This window comes from Grampus griseus (genome assembly GCF_964374135.1).
Source record: "Grampus griseus genome assembly, chromosome: X".
In the NCBI taxonomy this organism is placed as follows: domain Eukaryota; kingdom Metazoa; phylum Chordata; class Mammalia; order Artiodactyla; family Delphinidae; genus Grampus; species Grampus griseus.
Window position 1 is genome coordinate 18,636,668 of NC_138999.1, and position 20,734 is coordinate 18,657,401.

Below are 20,734 nucleotides of genomic sequence, written 5' to 3' on the forward strand. Positions count from 1 at the left end.
CTCTTTCTTCCATGTCTGTGATGTCTCTAACATCCTTTCCTGGATGCCTACCCCAGGGCCAGAGACCCTTTTGGTTCCTCTGCTTCTGGATAATTCTTCTTGTACTCCCACCAGCCTTTCCTTAATCACCTAAGTTTTTTGCCCCCTGGCCTCCCCTCCCTGTTAAAACGTAGCTGCCTTGTAGTCATCTGAATCCCCAGAGCTACACTTTCTGAATTGCATGTTTGGGTTATCTGAGAGGAGAGTCTTAGCTAAGAAACAAAAGACAGTAGTGGTCTCTTGGTTCTGGGCCTTTCTTCCTGGGAAACTTAAGTATAGTTCTCCCTCAGAATCTTCTGGAAGCCTTTTGGATTCTCTCTCAAAGGACGGAATCTAAAGATGGCATTTCACTCTGTAACCAATACTTAGAACAGTGCATTGCACAGTAACTATTTAATGATCGCTTGGTTAGTGGGTAGGGGACAGTGACACTGTGCTCTACCAGGGGTTGGTGGTAGTGGCATCCAGCCTTGCTGAAGAGCTTTGGATTGTTTCAGTTAACACCTTTGCTTAGGGGACTTTCTTGTAAGCCCAGTGAAGAGTTCTCTGCATAATTAAATTTAAACCAATAGTAACCTTGAGTGTAGAAGATAGTCCAGATACACCCAGACTTTTTTTTGAGGGATGTAGAGAAAATGAAGAGTGAGCCTGTAGCAAAAAAGCATGTATAACTAATCTTTTTTTCTGTTATGTTTTGGAGATTTCCATTCTTGTTCCAAGTTCTCTCTTTACAGCAACCTTCCTTGTCAAAGCAGGACAGATGGGCCTTCCATCTACACTGATGGCTGTGGAATGATTCATAACAGAGGTTTTATGTGTCTCTTGGCTCCTGGCAACTTGGAGGAAACACGATCCTTTAGAGCTGAGTCAGGGGCTGTGGTCGCAGGGTGTGAGTGACTCACCGAGGCTGTTCCTATGGATTGTTTGTTTGGAATTTTACTGGTAGTGGCGCTTTGACTCCTTCCATGGGCTTTCTGAAAGCCATTTCATTTCATAATTTAGAGAATATTTTGGGTCAGAGCAGGTGAAAACAAAGAATCTAAGATTGGTCAAGAATGGTACATGCCATAAGTTGATAAATCTTAAAGTGTTCTTTGTTGCTTAGAAGGAAAGAACTTCCTCAGACCTCTTTCTCCTTTCCTTGCTTTTTACAATTAACCTGTGACACTGGAGAGAAGGCAGGAACTGCTTCCAGGAGTGCTCCCTGCTGCTGGAACTGTCTTTTCAAGGCTTGTTGAAGTGAGGGAAAGGGAAGATGAAGAAATGAATTTGTTTCCATAAATAATACGAGTATCTTTTAACTTTGCTTTTTGCCAGGTAGAAAATATGATAAAAATGGAAACCTGGACCCTTGGTGGTCTGTTGACTCAGAAGAAAAGTTTAAGGAAAAAACAAAGTGCATGATTAGCCAGTATAGCAACTATTATTGGAAGAAAGCTGGCTTACACGTGAGTACAGCTGTGGCGAAGGGGGCATCTTGTGAGTCCTTCCTCCTCACGAAGACACTAGCTTGCTTTAGACCATCGGTTCTCAAAGTGCGGTTCCCAGGCCAACAGCATCAGCCTCCCTGGGGAACTTGTCAGGGATGTAAATTCTTTAGTCTTAATCCAGACCTACTGACTGAGAATCTCGGGGGTGGGGAGTGGGGAGCGGGGGGTGGGTGGGAGCGTGGGGTCTGGCAGTCTGTCTTTTCATAAGCCCTCAGGTGATTCTGATATAAGCTAAAGTTTCAAAATCACAGGCCTAAACATTAGTCTGTTCTCCTAGATTCAGATTAGTACAGAAAACGCTGTAGCAAAGATAAACAATAAAATTCTCACAAATCTACACTGTATACCATTAAAAAGATTTCCTCCCAAACTACTGCTTAGGTTTAATTCACTGAGATAAAACGTCACTCATTTGAATTGATGACTCTGAATTGGTTAAGAGTTCTTAGATAAAGAATTTTGAACAAAAGAAATGACTTTTAAAATGCTGATTTTCTATTATATATATATACATTCCTATAAAGGCACGAATGTAATTTTATACATGCTTTTCTGTATGGAATGTTGTTCCTTTCCTTTTTTGTCTTCACCTCTACCTCCTTCCCCTTTCCCTCTCATCACTTTTATCTTCTCCACCTGTAATCCATCTCAATAACCCTGATATACTTTTTCCCATGCTCATGTAGAGTTACACACATACATACACACGCACGTGTGTGTGCACGCACGTGCTTTTACTTCACTGTTTTCAGTGGCTGCCTGAAAGTCCACGGTGTGAATGTACTCTAACACAGATGACTAATGTCTTGTTGAGGGTTACACTGTGTCTCCAGTTATTTCTCCACAATAAATGCTGCTGCACTAAATACTCTTATTAGGTATATATTCTTTTTTTCTGTAGAGGATAGATTCCTAATGTTATTAAGAAGTTATAATATTTCATATTCCCACCAGTGATGGATGGAGGAGCATTTATGTATTGAGTTATTTACTTGTCAGTTTATGAGACCTTACAAAATATTATAGATGTTAAAATTTTTATTTGTCATTCATATTATACTATTTTCTCCTCAATATATTTCTCATCCATTGTACTTTGTATATGGTATCTTTTGACAAACGAAATTTAAATATTTCCATATAGTCAAAGATACCTATCTCTCTTAAAAAATTGTTTCTGCATTTCCATTCTATATCATATGTGTAGTCTCCTAGCTTTTCTGGGAAGGTTTTTACTGTTTTGTTATTTTACATTTAAATATTGAAGCGTGTGAAACTTATTTCGCTGTGGAGTTCAATACGAGAGTTCACTTTTATCTTCTTCCAAGAGGATAGTCAATTGATCCAGCATCAGTGACTAAAAGACGTTTTTTTCTTAATTGAATGTTTGTCAAATATTAGAATCTCATATATACTGAGATAAATTTCTGGATTCTATATTCTATTCCACTGATCTATTTGTTGATTTCTATACCAATGTGTTATTACTATGGCTCTATGGATTTTTCTGGTATCTGCCAATGCAAGCGCTGCCTCACTGTTCTTCTTTTATATACTTGGCCATTCTCAGGCAAATATACTTCTGTATACACTCCAAGATCATTTTGCCCATTCTCCACCCACTCCCCAAGAGAATCCCATTGAGATTCTAAGTTAAATCGCATTAAATGTATGGAATGACATTTTTGTCATAGTCTTCTTGTTCAAGAACGTGGTATGCCTTCCCATCTGTTTGGTATTTGTTTTCGGTTTTGAAATACGATTTTATAGTTTATCTCCTGTACATTGTTTTTACTTCTTTTTTCTTTTCTTATTTTGCTGGTTTGATCAGGTTATCTTTCATTCCCTTCCCCCACTATTCGTTTTTTCTTGTAGTTTTCCATTGTATTTTCTGTCCCTGCTTTCATAGTTACAAGACACAGATTTCTCTCACTGTGTTTGACAGTGCGACCAATAATGAAGAATTGTTGATAGGTATGGATCTGCATGAAGATCTTCCTCTAAAACGCACATGCAAACTGTGTCCTCCTAATTCATCTAGTCAAGGGCACAACACCTAAGAGAAGCAGGGGACCACACAGAACTGGAGTAGGTCAGTGTATTTACACGTAGTTTCCCCAGAGTCTCTTGGTCTGTTAGTCAGGCACGTGCTCCACCCTGACAACTTGGGCTGGGAAAGCACCTGAAACCTCACTATGCCTCAAGTCTATTATACTGGGGTTTATTTCACCATTCCAGAAGAATTTAGATAACAGTCTGTGCACTTTTAAAGGGAACGTTTGTGAACACTGAGCCGGTTCTCCTGGTTCTGAAAGCGTATACAGCACCAGGGAGACCATCCCTTATCCAGGAAGAGAAACCAGACTCTGTATCCTTGAATAGTATCTCTAGCTCCTTTATCAGTGTCCTGGAAAGCCATTTCTCTGCCCATATATTTTAAAAATATCTACAACTGTGTCATGGGAAGACCTAAAAGGGGCGCTTCTGTGTATCTGTTTTCAATTCAGGGGTTATCACATTGTGAAAATCCATCTAGAATATATGTTGCTTCAAGAAAAGCATAGGGTTCTTCCCAGATGATGATTGAGAAGCTAATAAAAAAAATGGTGCCAGGTACCACAACAGTAACAGAACATTGCTGTTTTCTGGGGGTTTGTTTTTTGCCTTTTTGTTTTTAATAGCATGTGCTAGATGTCTCTATAATTTTGTTCAGATGACCGTAGAACCTGGATAAGCTGTTGCTGCTACTGATGCATAATATACTACTATTGGTCTTTTATATAAATCTATCTATCTATCTATACCTCTCTCTGTATATACACACATATATATAATTTGAATATTTGGAAACTTTATCTGTGCTGTCAACTTTGGAGAAATTATCCCAGTTGTACCGTGTTGGGTTGGCATTGTATAGAAATTAACAGCCATATTGGTCTAGAAACATTAAACATAATTTTTCCATTTGGACAGGGGTAACACACTGTATTAAGTTTGTAAGGTCTTATCTGCATGGGTTTGATTACAGAAACTAGCAAAGTACCTCTAAAAAAGAAAAAAGCATAGGGGAGGGATTCTAGAGTCAGACACAGCTCCAAATTTTGGTTCAACCAGTTGCACGTTGTAAGTTTTTTTTGATCTTGGGCGAGTTATTTAACATTCCTGTGTCTCAGAGTCTTCATCTGTGAAATGGGCAGCTATTTTTGAACTCGTTAGTTTGTCTTAAGAATTAAATGACTGAGATAATGTAAAGCACCGGCATGATGCCTGCTATGCAATAAGTGCTCAATAAATTGTAGTTAATATTCCTAATACTTTGTGACATACTCATAGGTATGCCATCCCAGGAGAGAACAATACAATAGGGGCTAAAAAACCAAAAAACAATAGAAGAGCAGTTTTCTTGGAGGAAGGGGAATGCATATTTCCTGGTGATTATTATATGCAGGCATGGGAGTTAGACTTTACACTTAATTGAAACATATTTAATCCTCATACTGGTTCTGAGAGGTGTGCATATTACTAGCCTGTTTTACATATGAGGAAACTGAGGCTCAGAGTGATTAAAACCCATGGTAGAATCTACATTAGAGCTTAGATTGGTATGACTCCAACATCACTACGGCTCCCCCCATATCATGCTCGTGTTCTCTTATTTGAAGTTCATTTTAAACCTGGGTGATGTATTGGGCGGAGACTATTCTACAACATCCATTTTGGCCAAAGTGTCAGATACTGAAACTGAATTCTGACAAATGTGTACCTTTGCAACAAGGACGATAGAAAGCGCATGCCTGTCTCAGCATAAATCCATTCAACCGTCAGAAAACAGCTTCAGTCTCATTCCCCAAGGAGAGGGGGTGGCTTCCTTTGTGGATATAAAGGGCCATGCTTTATTTTTCTGGCTCCATTTGTGGAGGCCAATCCTCTGTACCTGAACCATTATTTGCGTTGGACTGGGGGGAGCTCCAATGGAGCATCAGAGAAACGGGCTGTTAGCAGCTGTTGAGTCCTGAGAGGCAAACCTAGGGCCATGGGGCTTCCCTGGTGGCACAGTGGTTAAGAATCTGCCTGCCAATGCAGGGGACACGGATTCCAGCCCTGGTCCAGGAAGATCCCACATGCCACGGAGCAACTAAGCCCGTGTGCCACAACTACCGAGCCTGCGCTCTAGAGCCCACGAGCCACAACTACTGAGCCTGTGTGCCACAACTACTGAAGCCCGCGCGCCTAGAGCCCGTGCTCTGCAACAAGAGAAGCCACCACAATGAGAAGCCCGTGCACTACAACGAAGAGTAGCCCCGCTCGCTGCAACCAGAGAAAAGCCTGCATGCAGCTACAAAGACCCAACGCAGCCAAAGATAAAATAAATTAAAAAAACAAAAACATAATTCTCAACTTTAAAAAAAATACTGATGAGGGCTTCCCTGGTGGCGCAGTGGTTGGGGGTCCACCTGCCGATGCAGGGGGCACGCGTTTGTGCCCCGGTCTGGGGGGATCCCGCGTGCTGCGGAGCGGCTGGGCCCGTGGGCCATGGCTGCTGGGCCTGCGCGTCCGGAGCCTGTGCTCCGTGGTGGGAGAGGCCACGGCAGTGAGAGGCCTGTGTACCGAAAAAAAAAAAATGATGAAAAAGAAAAAATACTGAAAAAAAAATCTAGGGCCATATGGTCTACTGAGGCGGTCCAGAGTGGGAGCGGCCTGAGGGGTGAAGCTAGTCCTCAAACCTCTAAAAGAAAAGCTTAGGGGAACAAGGAAGGAGATTAAATTTGAGCATGAGTGTTTATAAACAGAAGCACTAGAGTCAAGAGGAGTTAAGACTTGAGAAGGTAACATTATGGAGCAAAGGCTCTGGACAGAGACTGCTTGGGTTCGAATCCTTGTGAAATATGGGCAGTTCAGTTAATCACTCTTAGGTCAGGTCCATTAGAAGCAGAGCCCAAGATAGGGGTTTCTTAGATAAAAAGGTTCGTTGCAGAAGTAGTTTCAGGAGAAACCTGTAAGGTGGCAAGGAAGACCTGTTGGTTTCAGAAGTTTAGCCTCAGTTTGATCCCATAGAGGATTCTGGAGCATGAATTGCATCACAGGAATTGTTCAGCCTAGGATAAGGGGCTGGGCTATTCTAACTGTACATCAGTCAGTTACTGAGAGGTGGGGATATCACCTCCCAGCAAGCTCAAGGTGAGGGGATTCCCCTAAGCTAAGCTTAATCTTCCTGAGCCACTAGCAGTTACAGGACTGGGTTCACAGTCCTGGTAGAAAAGGGGATTTGGTGTAGCACCAATGACATCTGCGACACACTCTCAGCTTTAGATTCCTCATTTGTTAAGCAAGGATGGTGATAATAGCACTTACCTCGTAGGAGTGTAATAAAAGAAAGAAGGTATGTAAAGCAGGAGTGTTAACTTTTGGGGACTGAAGCTAGGAGGATCCTGGGTGATTACAGAGATTAATGTTTTCTGAAGATTAGTTTTTATTCATTGGTATTGTTTGATACCTGGGGGATTGGGCTAGCTTAATAAAGAGTTGGTAGCATCTGTGGCTTGAAAGTTTAGAATAATGTGTATTAGTTTCCTGTTGCTGCTATAACAAATCACCACAAACTTAGTGACTTGGAACAACACAAATTTATTATTTTACAGTTCTGTATTTCTGACTGAGGTCTCAGTGAGCTAACGTCAAGATGTCACCAGGGCTGCTTTCCTTTCTAGCTGCTGTAGGAGAGAATCTCTTTCCTTGCCTTTTCTAGCTTTTAGAGGCTGCCCACATTCTTTGACTCCTGGCCCCTTTCTTCTTCAAGGCCAGCAGTGACTGGTCAAGTCTCCTCACGTTGCATCCCTCGGACACACTCACTCTCCTAACTTCCTTTTCCTCTATTTGTACAGACCCTTGTAATTACATTGAACTCAACTGGATAATGTAGGCTAATGTCTCCAGCTCAGGATCCTTAATCATATTTTAAATGTCACTTTTGCCACATAAAGTAATATTTTCACAGTAATTTTTTTATGACATAGACATCTTTATTATTATAGGGCATTATTTTGTCTCTGATGCAGGGATTGGCAAACTTTTTCTGTAAACGGCCAGGTAGTAAATAATTTAGGCTTTGTGAGTTGTAAGGTCTCTGTTGCACCTACTCAACTCTGCCACTGTAGGAAGGAAACAGCCACAGACAATACGTATTTGAATGAATGTGCCTGTGTTCCAATAAAACTTGAATTATGGACACTGAAATTTGAACTTTGTATAATTTTCACATGCAACAAGATGTTATCCTTCTTTCTATTTGCTCCCCAATTGTTGAAAAATGTTAAATCCAGGCTCACCTTGCAGCCTGTAGAAAAACACGCAGGAGGTTGGATTTTGGCTTGTGGGCCATCTTGGTTTAGAATATTTTTTTGTCCTAGCCTATTTAAGGGTTTTAGAAACAATCTTCAAATGTTTGGTAGAATTTCTTCACTGTGCTTGGCCGGTTGTCATACATATTGCAAACCTTGGCCTTGTGGTCTGCACTACTTCTATTGGATTTTTGTTCCCCATGAGAACTATCCTCTTTTTAATTTTTCATGGAATTTGCTGAAGGTAAAATGGTAATGGTTGGTCTTAAAGCCTTGCTCCTGTGTGGATGGTAGATATTTGGAAACATAAAGCACACTGAAAAGAATACTCAAATTAGGTGAGTTAATCAGAGAAAGTAATCTGTACGTTGCTATTTTTTCCCCACGTAACCAGAGTCACTCAGCATATGTTAACATTTTATTGGAGCTGGCTAAATTGGTGAGAATAGGGAGGTGGGTGATAAAACAGAAGTTACGTTCAGGAGCGCCTTGCCGGGGTCAGCGTGCCATCTCACAATGTGTTGTGGCTACCTCTGATTTATTGAATGCAATTTTCTCTTTAAAATATGGCACTTTCTCTTGCTATCATATTTATGCCTCTTGCTGAATGACAGTTGGCTGTCAAACACTCTTTTTTTCTTTTTGTTAGGTAAAGGGGAAGAGGACCCTGGGAGAAAATATTGCCGATAATGGAGGTCTGCGACAAGCTTTTAGGGTACGCACTGCAACATTTGCTGTGATTTTAAAAATTAAACTATAAAATACCATACGGGTGCACCTCAATTTACACCACAGACATTTTCTTGAGGAGTTAGAGTTCTGTAAATTCTGTGAATTTCTGTAAATTGAATTATATTTCCCCATTGACTCTATTACATTCTATTATATGAATAGGGCTGCATTTCTTTCTTTTTCCTTTTTGGGGAGTAAAGTCACCCTAAAAGTAATATTTGTTATTAAGAATCATGTATTTAAAGGATAGTTTTCAGAAGGTACATTCAGTGTAATATTAAAACATGCTACAGAAATCTCAGGGCTAGGTTCATAGGCGTTTTCTTGAGTACAGTCTCTGTAGCCCTCCTTATAATTTTCTCTTAAAATACCAAACTTCTAAATTACGGTCAGAGGCTAGGGGTTCTCATATAGTGGGCCAGGTAAGAGTCCATAATAATGTTTTCATCATCCACTGGTCCATGGTTAAACAAGACACATAAGCAGCAAGATAAGAGGGTGATGTAGAAAGACATTCATAAAGCTAAATGCATTCAGTGTAAAGACCAAGCTGTTATTCTGAGGTTATATCTTTCCTCTATTCTAGTGAAAATATACTTTATTTTATAAAATGATGATGATTGAAGATTATAGTTTTCCCTCTTACCTGGCAAAATTTAAAAAAATTGCCCATAGATTGGCCCCCAAATTTATTTCCATATGGCTTGCCATTGTGTTAGATTTGTTTGTTCCCTGGTAGGAATACAAAGAAAAGCTTTTTGGGGGAAGGGGGCATTATTTAACATGTGCCCACTTTGGCCCAGCTGCTTTGGTATCTATTGAGTGAAAGGTCTTTTTGCAGGTGAACCTGCTTCACTGTTAAGCAATACAACGTTGACTTGCATTTCCAGGTGTTTGTTTTCTTAAAGGAAAACTTGATAGGCTACATTTTGCACATGGTGGAGGATATATTTAATATCTCTGCACTGGCTGAGAAAAGAGAAAAGCCATTATTGCAGCAGATCATCTCTTCTACTTCTCTCCCCAGGCTTACAGGAAATGGATAAATGACAAGAGGCAGGGGGTTGAGGAGCCTCTCCTACCCGGCATTGAATTCACCAACAGCCAGCTTTTCTTCCTGAGTTATGCTCAAGTGAGTAAGACCAAGGAAGGGGCATCAAAGATGAGATGCGGGGCTTTGGTTTGCTCCCTAGATCAAAGGTTTGGCACCAAAGTTTAATGGCATAACTTTGATTTCAGCTGCAGTCTTATCTTGCTGCTTATCTTCTGGACAAATATCACCTTTATGTTCTATGGGACATAATTAATTAACTGACTGAATCAAGGTTTATTGGTATTTTTCATCAAGTGGGTTACCAGCCTTGTGGTAACTCACTTGATTTTTAGTATATCCTGACTTCTTAATGTATTTGATACTATTTGTAACCATTTCTAGTGACTTGTTCTTTGGCTTTCTTGGCCCTGTGGTTTCCTGCATTTCTCCTCCTTCACCTCATTTGCTGACTATACCCCACCACTCTCAACCTGTGGGGGACCCTCAAGGCTATGTTCCCAACTGCCAAATGAACATGTGAAGACAACTAGAGCTGAAAACAACAACAACAAAGGCAAGGAGAGTCATGTCACCCTTTTGTGAGTTTAATGGGCTCTCTGAGCAGAAATTGAAAGATGTGCCCTAAATAAGGTACAATTCTGAGTTCGAGTATCTGGCCAGTGAGCCAAGTGCCAGTTGTTCTTTGTTATTCGGTTATTGCACTGGTTTATGTCACAATATGTAGCCTCATTTTCAAACAAGTCTGGGGTGGGTTGATGACGGTTCTGATGCATGGCCTCACAGTGGGCAAATCTGTATCTGTATGCTCAAAACTGGGCAAAAGTTTTCATCAGTACAGCTTTCTGTTCCTCTTTTCGTTCACTCCTCAGTAAGCTCATTCATTTCCACGTCTTCTTCGGTTGACTCTGGCTAAAGAATTCTCATCTGTCTGGGGTCTTTATTTCTTAAAGCTGACATGACAACACTAAATAAATGATCATTTATCAACCTGACATCAGCAAAAGTGGAGTCAACAACAAAGTGACTTTCCTTTTTAGTTTTCTCACTTCTATCAACACACCCTCACCCTCAGTCTTTGGGTCTTCCTGGTTAAGAAACCTGGATTCTTAGGTCTTATTTGATTTACCTGTCCTCATTTTTATGACATGTGTCCCAAAAACTGATGTTTCATCCTTTTAACTGCTCTTCAGATTCAGCCTCCCTTTCTCCCCATTACCCTATTTCGTCATCTATAGACTGTCAGCCTCGATCTCGTCTACTCTGGATTATCCCAACAGCCTTATGGCATGTTTTCCTGACCTCGGCGTCTTTCTACCACTGTCTGTCTTACATGCCACTGAAATAGCATTTTATTTCATTACTGACCTGCCGAAAGAACTGCAGTGGCTCCCAAGTGCCCACCACATTGAGACCGAACACCTTTCAAAGTTCTCCTCAGTCTTATCCAACTCTACCCAACCAACTCTAAATTCCCATAGCTCCACCAGACTCACACTTAGCCGGCAGGTGTCCTCACTTCCACCGCACAATGTTCTGTTCATTATTGTGTTTGTGGTTTTGCTTTTGATTTTCCTTCTACAAAGTGACGACCCCCTTTGTACTCCTCCCCCTCAGATTATTCAGTTCCATCTTTACCTTCAGGATCCATGTCAAGTTCCACCTCCTCCGCATCTTCCACAAACTTCCCCAAGGACTCCAGTTCTCGTTAAAAAGAAATCTCCAACTCCTTTGCATTTATCTTCATTACCATGCAGTTGAATACTTAATTGTTATCAAAATGTAAAAGACTTTTACTTTTATCTTCATAGCTCGTACATCTTCATACACTTCTTATTTATCTCCATAGCATCCAGCAAAGAGGCTGGGTATATTGAAGACACTTGACATTTTTAGCTAAATTGCTTGAAAACACTGAGATTAACACAGTTCAATTAAGGAGACTTTCTTTTGGGTCAGTACTGGGCCAGATATCTAAAATAAGAACACAGATATAGTTAGAACTTTCTAGAGCAGGGATTCGCAAACTAGAACCCGTGAGCCATATGTTGCCTGCTGTCTATTTTTGTAAATAATGTTTTATTGGAAAACAGCCATGCTCTATACTTTACACATTGTCTATGGCTGTTTTTGTGCTACAGTGGCAGAGTTGAGTAGTTAAAACAGAGACTTACGATCTGCAAAGCCTAAAATATTTATTATCTGTCCTTTACAGAAAATGTTTGCTGTCCTCTACTCTAGAGGACAAAGTACAAGGTCTGTCAGTTCTTATTTAGGTTCTTACTTTCTAACTTAAGGTCCATCTTAGTAGATGAAGTAAATTAACTGATATCAACGTTACAGTCATAGTTTTGAAATGTCTCCAAATAAAATTTCAAACTATATATGACTTACTTTAAAGAGATTAAGAAAAAAATGACAAGATATTTTATATTACTAATGAGAAATTTATCTTGGAGCTTTTCCTACTAGCGGATTGAGGAGATTTTCAACCTTCTATACATTGAAATAAGTCTGCTTATAAGGAGTAAAATTATTTTCTCTCCTGGGAAGATACTAGGAAAACAGTAAGAACAAAAATGTGTTTTTAGAAATCTCATAAATGATATATGAAGCAAAGACAATACTACATAATAATGTAAGAATGTAAGAGGAAATAACATACAAAAAAGTGAGGTAAAATTGTGAGAAACAACTTCACCTTAGCTAGCTTCTGAGGAAGTTAAGTACTCCCATTACAAAAACATCTTCAAAGTCAAATTCAGAACCACAGTGACGGTTGGTTTATCTTCATCAAAAGCAATAAAGCAATAGCATTGTATCACCTTTGCTGCTTCCTGTATCCCTGTAGTTTCTGTGACCCGTCAGTTTTTCCTCAGATATTCTTCTTATCCTTCTTCTCTCTCTTCTCATTGCTACTTATTTAGTAGACATTCATTGGGAGCCTTCCTGGGGCCCATAAATAATCTTCAAACTACTGCCAGATAAATCTTTTAAAATACCCCTGCCAGATAAATCTTTTAAAAATATATATTTTTTATCACCTTTGTGCTCAAAACCAATGTTTAAATATAGTCTAAACACTGTAGCCTCTTGCTCAGGACTTCAGAAATCTGGCCCTATCCTCACCCTCCCCTGGTCTCCCATTGCTGCCCACTATGCACCACACAGTCCAGCCAAGCTGACTGTCTTGCTTTTTCTTCTCTCAGATATGTCTTTGTTTCCATTTTCTCCTCCACCTGGAATTCCCCCCATCATATTCATGTTTCCTAGTCCTATTCATACGTCAAGCTATATCATATTTCAAGACACAGTTCAAATCAGGATTAAGTAGGTGAGGGTACATGAACAGACAGTGCAAGGAAAGGTTTTTTTCTTGTCCATGTTCCATGTCCAGCATGGGTCAGCACTGGGGCTCTGCTCGTAGTTACTACTCAAGGACCTGGGTTTTGGAGTCTTTATCTCCACATGTGCTTCCGTGGTCACCATAGGAGTAGGGAAGAAATACGAGGAAATGTGCACTGGCCCTTAATTGTAGCATCTTAAATTGTTCTTAATACTCTTAAAACTTCTGCCAGATTTTTAAAGCTTCTGCCAGGAAGTGACATATATCACTTCTGCTCACATTTCATTGGTCAGAGCAAGTCATATAGCCATGCCTAACTTCAAAGGAGATGGAGCAGTGTCCTTCTATCCAAGGCCTGAACTAGGATGAAGCAAACAAAGCACCCAGGGTGCAAAATACCTACTTCTCATGACCATATTCAATAATGGATGATTGATTCACTTTATTGATTCAAACGAATGTGGTTAAATTTGATAAGGGCTATTCCAAGCATGTTAGCTGAATGAACACATTGGTTGATTCCTGGACACATATGCTGTTCTCTTGATTTAAAGCATTTGTTTGGAAACCTCTCTTAATTTACTCAAATTCTGGAAGTATTCACAATGATAAAACTTTCTACTCTGGGAATTGGAATAATAGATGTTACTACTGATGAAGGTGTTATCTGATCTACTAAAACTGCTTGTCATCCGTTGAGTCTAAAATTACTCTTCAGTATAATTTGGAGCAGTTAAGGCAGTAGAAAATGTGTAATTGAAACATAATTATCGGGATGTTTTCTCTTCTAGGTGAGGTGCAATTCCTACAGACCAGAAGCTGCCCGAGAACAAATCCAAGTTGGTGCTCACAGCCCCCCTCAGTTTAGGTAAATAGGCACATGGGTGACACTAGTTTTTTTTTTTTTTTTGCGGTACATGGGCCTCTCATTGTTGTGGCCTCTCCCATTGCGGAGCACAGGCTCTGGATGCACAGGCTCAGTGGCCTTGGCTCACAGGCCCAGCCGCTCCGCGGCATGTGGGATCTTCCCGGACCGGGGCACGAACCCGTGTCCCCTGCATCGGCAGGCGGACTCTCAACCACTGCACCACCAGGGAAGCCCTTGTGACACTAGGTTTTAACTGCGCATCTCCATCTCCTCCCCTACCCAGCCATCCCAGGGGTCTAAAATAGGTGATCTGACCAAAGCCTGCATTGTGAACAGTGATAGCTCCATTTCCCGGCCCCCCCAAAAAAATCTGACCAAACAGAAACTAAGCATCTTTTCTTTAATTAGTAGGAAGCTGGTTTAGTTAGCATTCTCTCACCTAAATTTCAGTAGTAGGCTTTTGTACACACCTCTAGTATCAAGAGATCTATGAGATTGTACAAGACTCCAAAGGTAATTTAGAATCCAAATCATAGCTTTAGTATTAATTCCCATTTATTATCTTCCAATTTTTGAAAGGCAGCAATCCATGGGTGCCCTGAGCACACCACAGGTGCTCGGTAAACTGGCATGTTTGATGTATCCAACTGCCTACCTTTTAGAAACATGGGCCAAAAGTCTCTTTTCTTAGATAAGGATGAGATCTTATGCACTGTGGCTTAAAACACCTAGAGCTCTGGTTTAATTTGTGTTGTAGAATATCCTATTTAATGCCTCTTGTTCTTTCATACAGCCAACCAACAGACATGAATAAGTGCCCACTTTCTGAATAGCTCTGAACACCAAGGAGGATATATAGTGATATTTAGCTATTGTAATTCATATCTGGAGGCAAAAGCTCTATATTTTGGCTTTTAGTTTGAGTCATATTTTGAAACAATTGCTTATATATGAAGGGAAAAGAATTATGAATTACAATCTTATTTAATTGTCAGAATGTATAAAATATTAAGTAAAAATAAAATTAAGATTAATATTACTTAACCCATGCTAGGTTTCTAGCATAGTTTGAGGGAAATTTTCTATAGTAGGGGACAGAGTTATAATAGTAAATGCAAGAAACCGTAATAATTTGTATTTATTTGTTCTTTACTTAGAACATATTACATCTGGATATCTTTATATTTAATGTTTAAACGAATCCATTAGCATATTGCAGGAAAGTCATCTAAAATTTCTCCTGTTTTAAAGTCTTATTCCCAAAGCCTTGCCTTAGAAATGCTTCAGAAATTGACTATAAATTACCCAATAGCATAAAAATCTAATCATTGTGTTAGAAATTCTCCCCCGCTGGGCTAAACTGTCAAGAATGCTGACAGTCTCTAATGGACTAAAATTTGATTCCACTGACAAATGGTGCAGATGAAACCACACAGTGGATTAATTACTCAACAGATAAGTTTTTAAAAACTAATTTCCTTTTACTAACTAGTTGCCTGTAATGTTGGATTTTAGCTGATAATTTGCAGAGTATACTTACTGACTGTCAGCTAAATTCTATCCTTAACACTTTCCCAGGGTGAATCATACTATGAAACCTGCATCCCTCCCCATACATCCCAGCTAAAACACAAGAGGTTATGGGGATTCGGGGATACAGGCCATTATATTCATTCAAATGCCCATAGGGAACAAAGTCATTAGGGAAGAAACAGTCAGTGGCCGAGAATGCTGTCTCTAGTCAGCCTTTTGAACATGCAGTCGAGTAAGAAATAGATGAGGGGGGAGGTTTTTTCCTGGCTTGTTAGTGATCTCTGCGGTAACTGTAGATTTTGAGTGCAGCACAAATCACACAATGGAAATACCACTTCCAAAAGGCAGTTAGAATCAAAGTGCTGAGTAGGAATCCGCAGTCTTTACTGCAGTCAGGGAACTTGCAAGAACACCAGATTTTGGAGCTAACTCCAGTAAAGCATTACTCATCAATAACAGCTAGACACCGTTCATTAGTTTACGGTTGCATAAACCAAATTCTAGGTAAATATGAGCCTTCAAACATAATAGGAGTTTATAAAAAGTGTTTTTGTAGATTGAAAGAGTTCTTTAAAGATAATTTAGGGACTTCCCCGGTGGTCCAGTGGCTAAGACTCTGTGCTCCCAATGCAGGGGGCCCGGGTTTGATCCCTGGTCAGGGAACTAGATCCCACATGCTGCAGCTAAGAGTTCGCGTGCGACAACTAAAGATCCCGCATGCCACAACTAAAGATCCTGCACGCAACAGTGAAGATCCCGTGTGCTGTAACTAAGACCCTGAGCAGCCAAATAAATAAAATGTTTTTTTAAAAAAAGGTAATTTAAAGATAGCAACAACATGGATGAATCTTGACAGACATAATACTGAATGAAAGAAGTCAGAGGCAAAAGAGTGCATACTATGTGGTCCACTCATGTGAAGTTAAAAAACAGGCAGAACTAATCTATGGTCAGACTAGTAGTTATGCTTGGAGGTGCTACTGTTAGGGCACACAAGGGAGCCTTCTAGGTGCTGGAAATATCCCATGTCTTGATCTGGGTGGTAGTAACATGGGTGTATTCATGTGAACTAAATGAGCTTTACATTTTAAATGCGTATACTCTCTATCAGTTATATCTTCCTTAAAAAGCTAAATTAAAAAATAGTTAGAAAAGCTAAGTATTGGTAAATCTTCTAGTTTGTAGGAATTTGTGAATTTATAGGAATGTACGACCCTATATACAATTTATAGGAATTGTAGATCCTACAGTTTATAGAAATTTGAAGATATTTGGAAGATTAATAGCATTTGTCTGGTTCTAGTCTCGGCTCTGTTAATTTCTTTGGAAATTTACTTAACCATTTTGGGCTTCAGTTATCTCCCTGTAAACAGATTAAATGAATACAACATCATATCAAGCAATATAATGATACAGTTTTATCCAGAACCTGTTGATTTGTAAGAATTAAATGACATGGACTTTGACATATCTTTTTCAGGGTCAATGGTGCAGTTAGCAACTTTGAAGAATTCCAGAAGGCTTTTAACTGTCCATCCAATTCCACGATGAACAGAGGCACGGACTCCTGCCGACTCTGGTAGCTGGACTGTTGGTTTATGCCATCCTGAGAGAGTTGTGCAGTGCTCATCACCTACTGCTTTAGGCCTGTGTTCCCCTGAGGTGGTTTATTTTTGATGCATCTTCATTACTTGGGTATTGCTTAGATCTAAACAGTATCTATTCAGAGTTGTAAGGCTTAAAAAAATGGAATGCAAAAAATCGAATCAAGTATGTTTCTATAGAAAACCAAACCAACAAAAATAAGTCCCTAGGCTGCTTTTGTTAAAATGCTGTCTGCTGAATTGTTGCTGTTGTCCATTTTAGTGTGTAAGCCACAGCTAAGTGGTCCATATCATTTTAATCTACAGCTTTGCAGGGGCCCTAAGTAGAACGTATCCAGAAGAAAATTCAGCCTATTACACTTGCAACCCTCAGTGATGTGGACATGTGCGAGGATACCTGGGAGGTCTTTCTGCACTGTGGAGCGCACTGTGAGATTTCACACATCGTCATTACATAGCGTTGATTAACTCTAAGGTAGTTAGATTAGAAATATGTTGAATTCTCATTTTACAATATTTGATGAAGTTCTTGCCTTCAGCTTTGGAGTCTGTTGGCATGAAAACGTGCCTCACAGCTTGTATCTGGTGTAGCTTATTGCCCTGTTCAAGTCAGCATGAGCAAAGCTGGCAGAAAGGCTGCTTGGTAAAGGTTTGAGTTCGTCAAATAGAAAGACAAGGTTGTATCTGTAAGTCCCAGAAGAAGCCGAAACACCTAGTCACGCAACAGTGGGGACACTAAGAAATGACATCTCCAAAATTTGATCTAGTCTGCCCAAACCTTGGAGATTATGTCATCTGCTGGATACTTCTCTTCAGTCCAGTTCCTGATTGTCTTGTTATCCTCATATATGTGCATTCTCCTGTTTCTGAAATGAGTAGGCATCGAGAAAATGATTTTCTGATTCCCCTTTAGGAATGTATGGCTTTCCTTCTCCTTTAGTGCAAAGGGACAAACCCCACACTGAGGAGGGCGCAAAGTGGCTCAGTTAAAGTTACCTCTCTTTTAAAGAACCTTTTTGAAAAATTTCTTGATTAAAGACATTTTAGAATCTGTTGATTGAATTGAAAATTCCCTTCATAGTCTAAAGAAACATAATTTTTACTCTTCAAGTCTTCTTCTAAAGAGTCTGTAAGAAAGAGCAGTATTACGTTTTTGATCCTCAGAGCTCTGTCTTTTCAAGCTCTCACACTTTTCAAGTGTGTGTTCAGCGTGTGTGTAGGATAAAATTGTAATGGCCTTAAAGTGGTTACCTGGCATTTTCGGTTTCTTAAAATAGCCATCCCCCCTTCACATTACTCCTTGTACATGTGGTTCTAGGTTAAGTAGGCCAATAGGAAAATCTCGGAAGCAAAATGACAAATTCAGGCTAACCAGAGGAAGCCACTTTACATCCCTGGGATTTGTCATTTAAAAAAAAATATATATATATATAAAAGTGTGTGCCATGTCCTTTTGTAACCATGGGAACTTAAGAAGGGAGAAAAATGCAGGGGCACCATCATGAGGAAAACAATTCCACTGCGTTAGTCAGAGGAGAGTGATTTTCCCCTTGACTTCCCGCTCTCTGAATAGACAGACTCCTGAAGAGCGGCTACCTTTTCCTCCTTAACCATGGCTTAATGTGACCTTACTTTGTATTTTGAAAACAAGCAGTTACTGTGTCTTTTCTCCAGAGGAATCATTCTGATTTGGTTTAGACTTAGAAGATTCTCCTTGTTTTTTTCCTGTATCTGGACATTTAAAATCAGCTGAGATTTTTAAGGCTTACATGAATAGCATTTTCCTTCTAGATTTCTCTTTTTAAATTCCAAATAAACACATTCCTGCAGGTCAGAGAAAGTGTTTGATAAAAGCATAGAATTATGAGTTTGGAAATGGGACCCGTTCAGTCACTTAATGGTTTAGGAAAACTGGTTGGTGAACAGTTGGGGCCCTCACAGTTTCTGAATGATGTGGCTACTTTGTCCTGACTAACTTTACCTGATGTAACTCAACTATACTGAAAGCTGTAGATAGGATGGCTGTTATTACAACAAACTCACAGAAGCCCAAATCATCACTACTAACTGGAACAATATTCTAGTAGATTGAATTTCCAAATACATGCTCATGTTTAAATTTTCAGAGTACATTCTTATTGTCCCTTCTCTTCAATACAGATTAGCATAAAAGAATCAGACACTGATTAAGTGGTAGAGGGAGGAAGGTAAAATGCAACTGGAAGGGAGAGAGAAAAAGTAGGGAGAAGCTGGCCTAAGAATGTGACTCTGAAGAGAACACAGGATTTTGGCAGTCCTTGCCAAGCACATCCACTGGAGTAGGGCCATAAAGTTTTACAAAAATAATTATGCTAAATTAAAAGGAAATTAGATATTGGATCTCAGACTAGGACTGCCAGACCAAACTTCTCTGATTCATATACCAGATGCTCTGCCAGTGAACTATCGTCTGGGCAATGGAAGGAATTAGTTTTCTGGGGGAAAGTCTCCTGGATTAGTCAAGGGTCTTATGTATATAAAATGATCTTGTTTGGGCTTATCATCATTGCGCAAAGTTTCCTGAGCTTTTTACCAACCACATAGCATTGGCCTCCTATTTCCATTTTTTTTTTCCTTTTATGAGATGGACTTGGAAGTGATTACTGCAAGCTCAGGATTCGTAAATTATCCTTAAGTTTATTCAGTGCCTTTCCTCAGTGGAGCTTAAAGCACAGCACATAAATTTTATCTCATTTAGCCTTGGAGCATCAGTAAGAAGCAACTAGGAACTATGGCTTGCCACACAGGTTGTGCTTGTGCCAGAGCAGTGGAGAGGTTTGAAATTGCTTCTCAAGTATCCCAGAGTCAGGAAAGGCAGAGCCTTTGTTCTTTGGGCTGCTGACCTTTGCGTTAACCTTCATCCCGTAGATGACCCTATTTCTGAATACATTTATTCCATCAGTATTTCTGTAATCACTTAGCATTTGATAGGCTTCTTCCTTGATATTTTTAACATAATGTCTCAGTTGCATATTAAATTATGGAAGAATATATGATTATTTCAAGCAACAACATTCTCATTGCCAGTGGCAGTGCCCCACTGGTTTGAAGAAAGGTGTTCTTGGATTATGCATTTCTTATCTAAATGGTCATTGTATTTTCTTCCCCTACTTGTGAAACAATGTGAGCAATCATTTTAAGGACAATAAAAAGTTGAAGATATTGTTTCCTCTCTTTTTAAAAATAATATTGAAACCTGTTACATTGATTAACATACTCAGTTCCGTTTTAGACAATATTTGCCTAAGAAGTACACAAAGCACTGTAGAGGGCTAGGTTTCTTGGTTTAGGAAAGTGGGATTTGAATGCAGTAACTTTCTCTGTAGACAATGAGAGATTTGCGAGGTGGTCATTGTATTTTCTTCCAGAATATAAGAGATGTGGTTTATTGCTTGTGCAATAATATTCCTATTGAGGAAAAGAGAGGTTTCTGAGGAAATTATCAACCATGGTACGGCTGGTCTTGCAAAAGTAACAATGAACATTACAGTTACTGTCGAACCAAAGAATCTCTATGTGCTATCACCTTTCTTTAACAATCAAGTCGATTTATGGTCACTTATTCAGTACACAGTAACTGAGCACCATTATATTTAAATCACTGAACTAGCTGTATTTAGGCAGACCATATGCAGTCTGGTCTAACATGGGAAACAGATACGTAAACTACTACAGTCACCCTATTTCATGACAA

At 39.6% G+C, this 20,734-nt stretch overlaps 1 protein-coding gene across 1 annotated transcript in view; it reads left to right on the forward strand.

Annotated features, from left to right (window-relative positions):
- The window catches only part of PHEX (phosphate regulating endopeptidase X-linked), a gene marked incomplete at both ends in the record, with an annotated part of 198,507 nt that extends 181,527 nt beyond the window's left edge, over positions 1–16,980 (forward strand). Inside the window, 5 exons of the mRNA XM_082680665.1 lie at positions 1,361–1,487; positions 8,517–8,582; positions 9,627–9,731; positions 13,788–13,864; positions 16,878–16,980. Coding sequence (XP_082536791.1) covers positions 1,361–1,487; positions 8,517–8,582; positions 9,627–9,731; positions 13,788–13,864; positions 16,878–16,980 — 478 coding nt within the window. The remainder of the gene's footprint in view (positions 1–1,360; positions 1,488–8,516; positions 8,583–9,626; positions 9,732–13,787; positions 13,865–16,877) is intronic.
- Between the last annotated feature and the right edge of the window lie 3,754 nt (positions 16,981–20,734).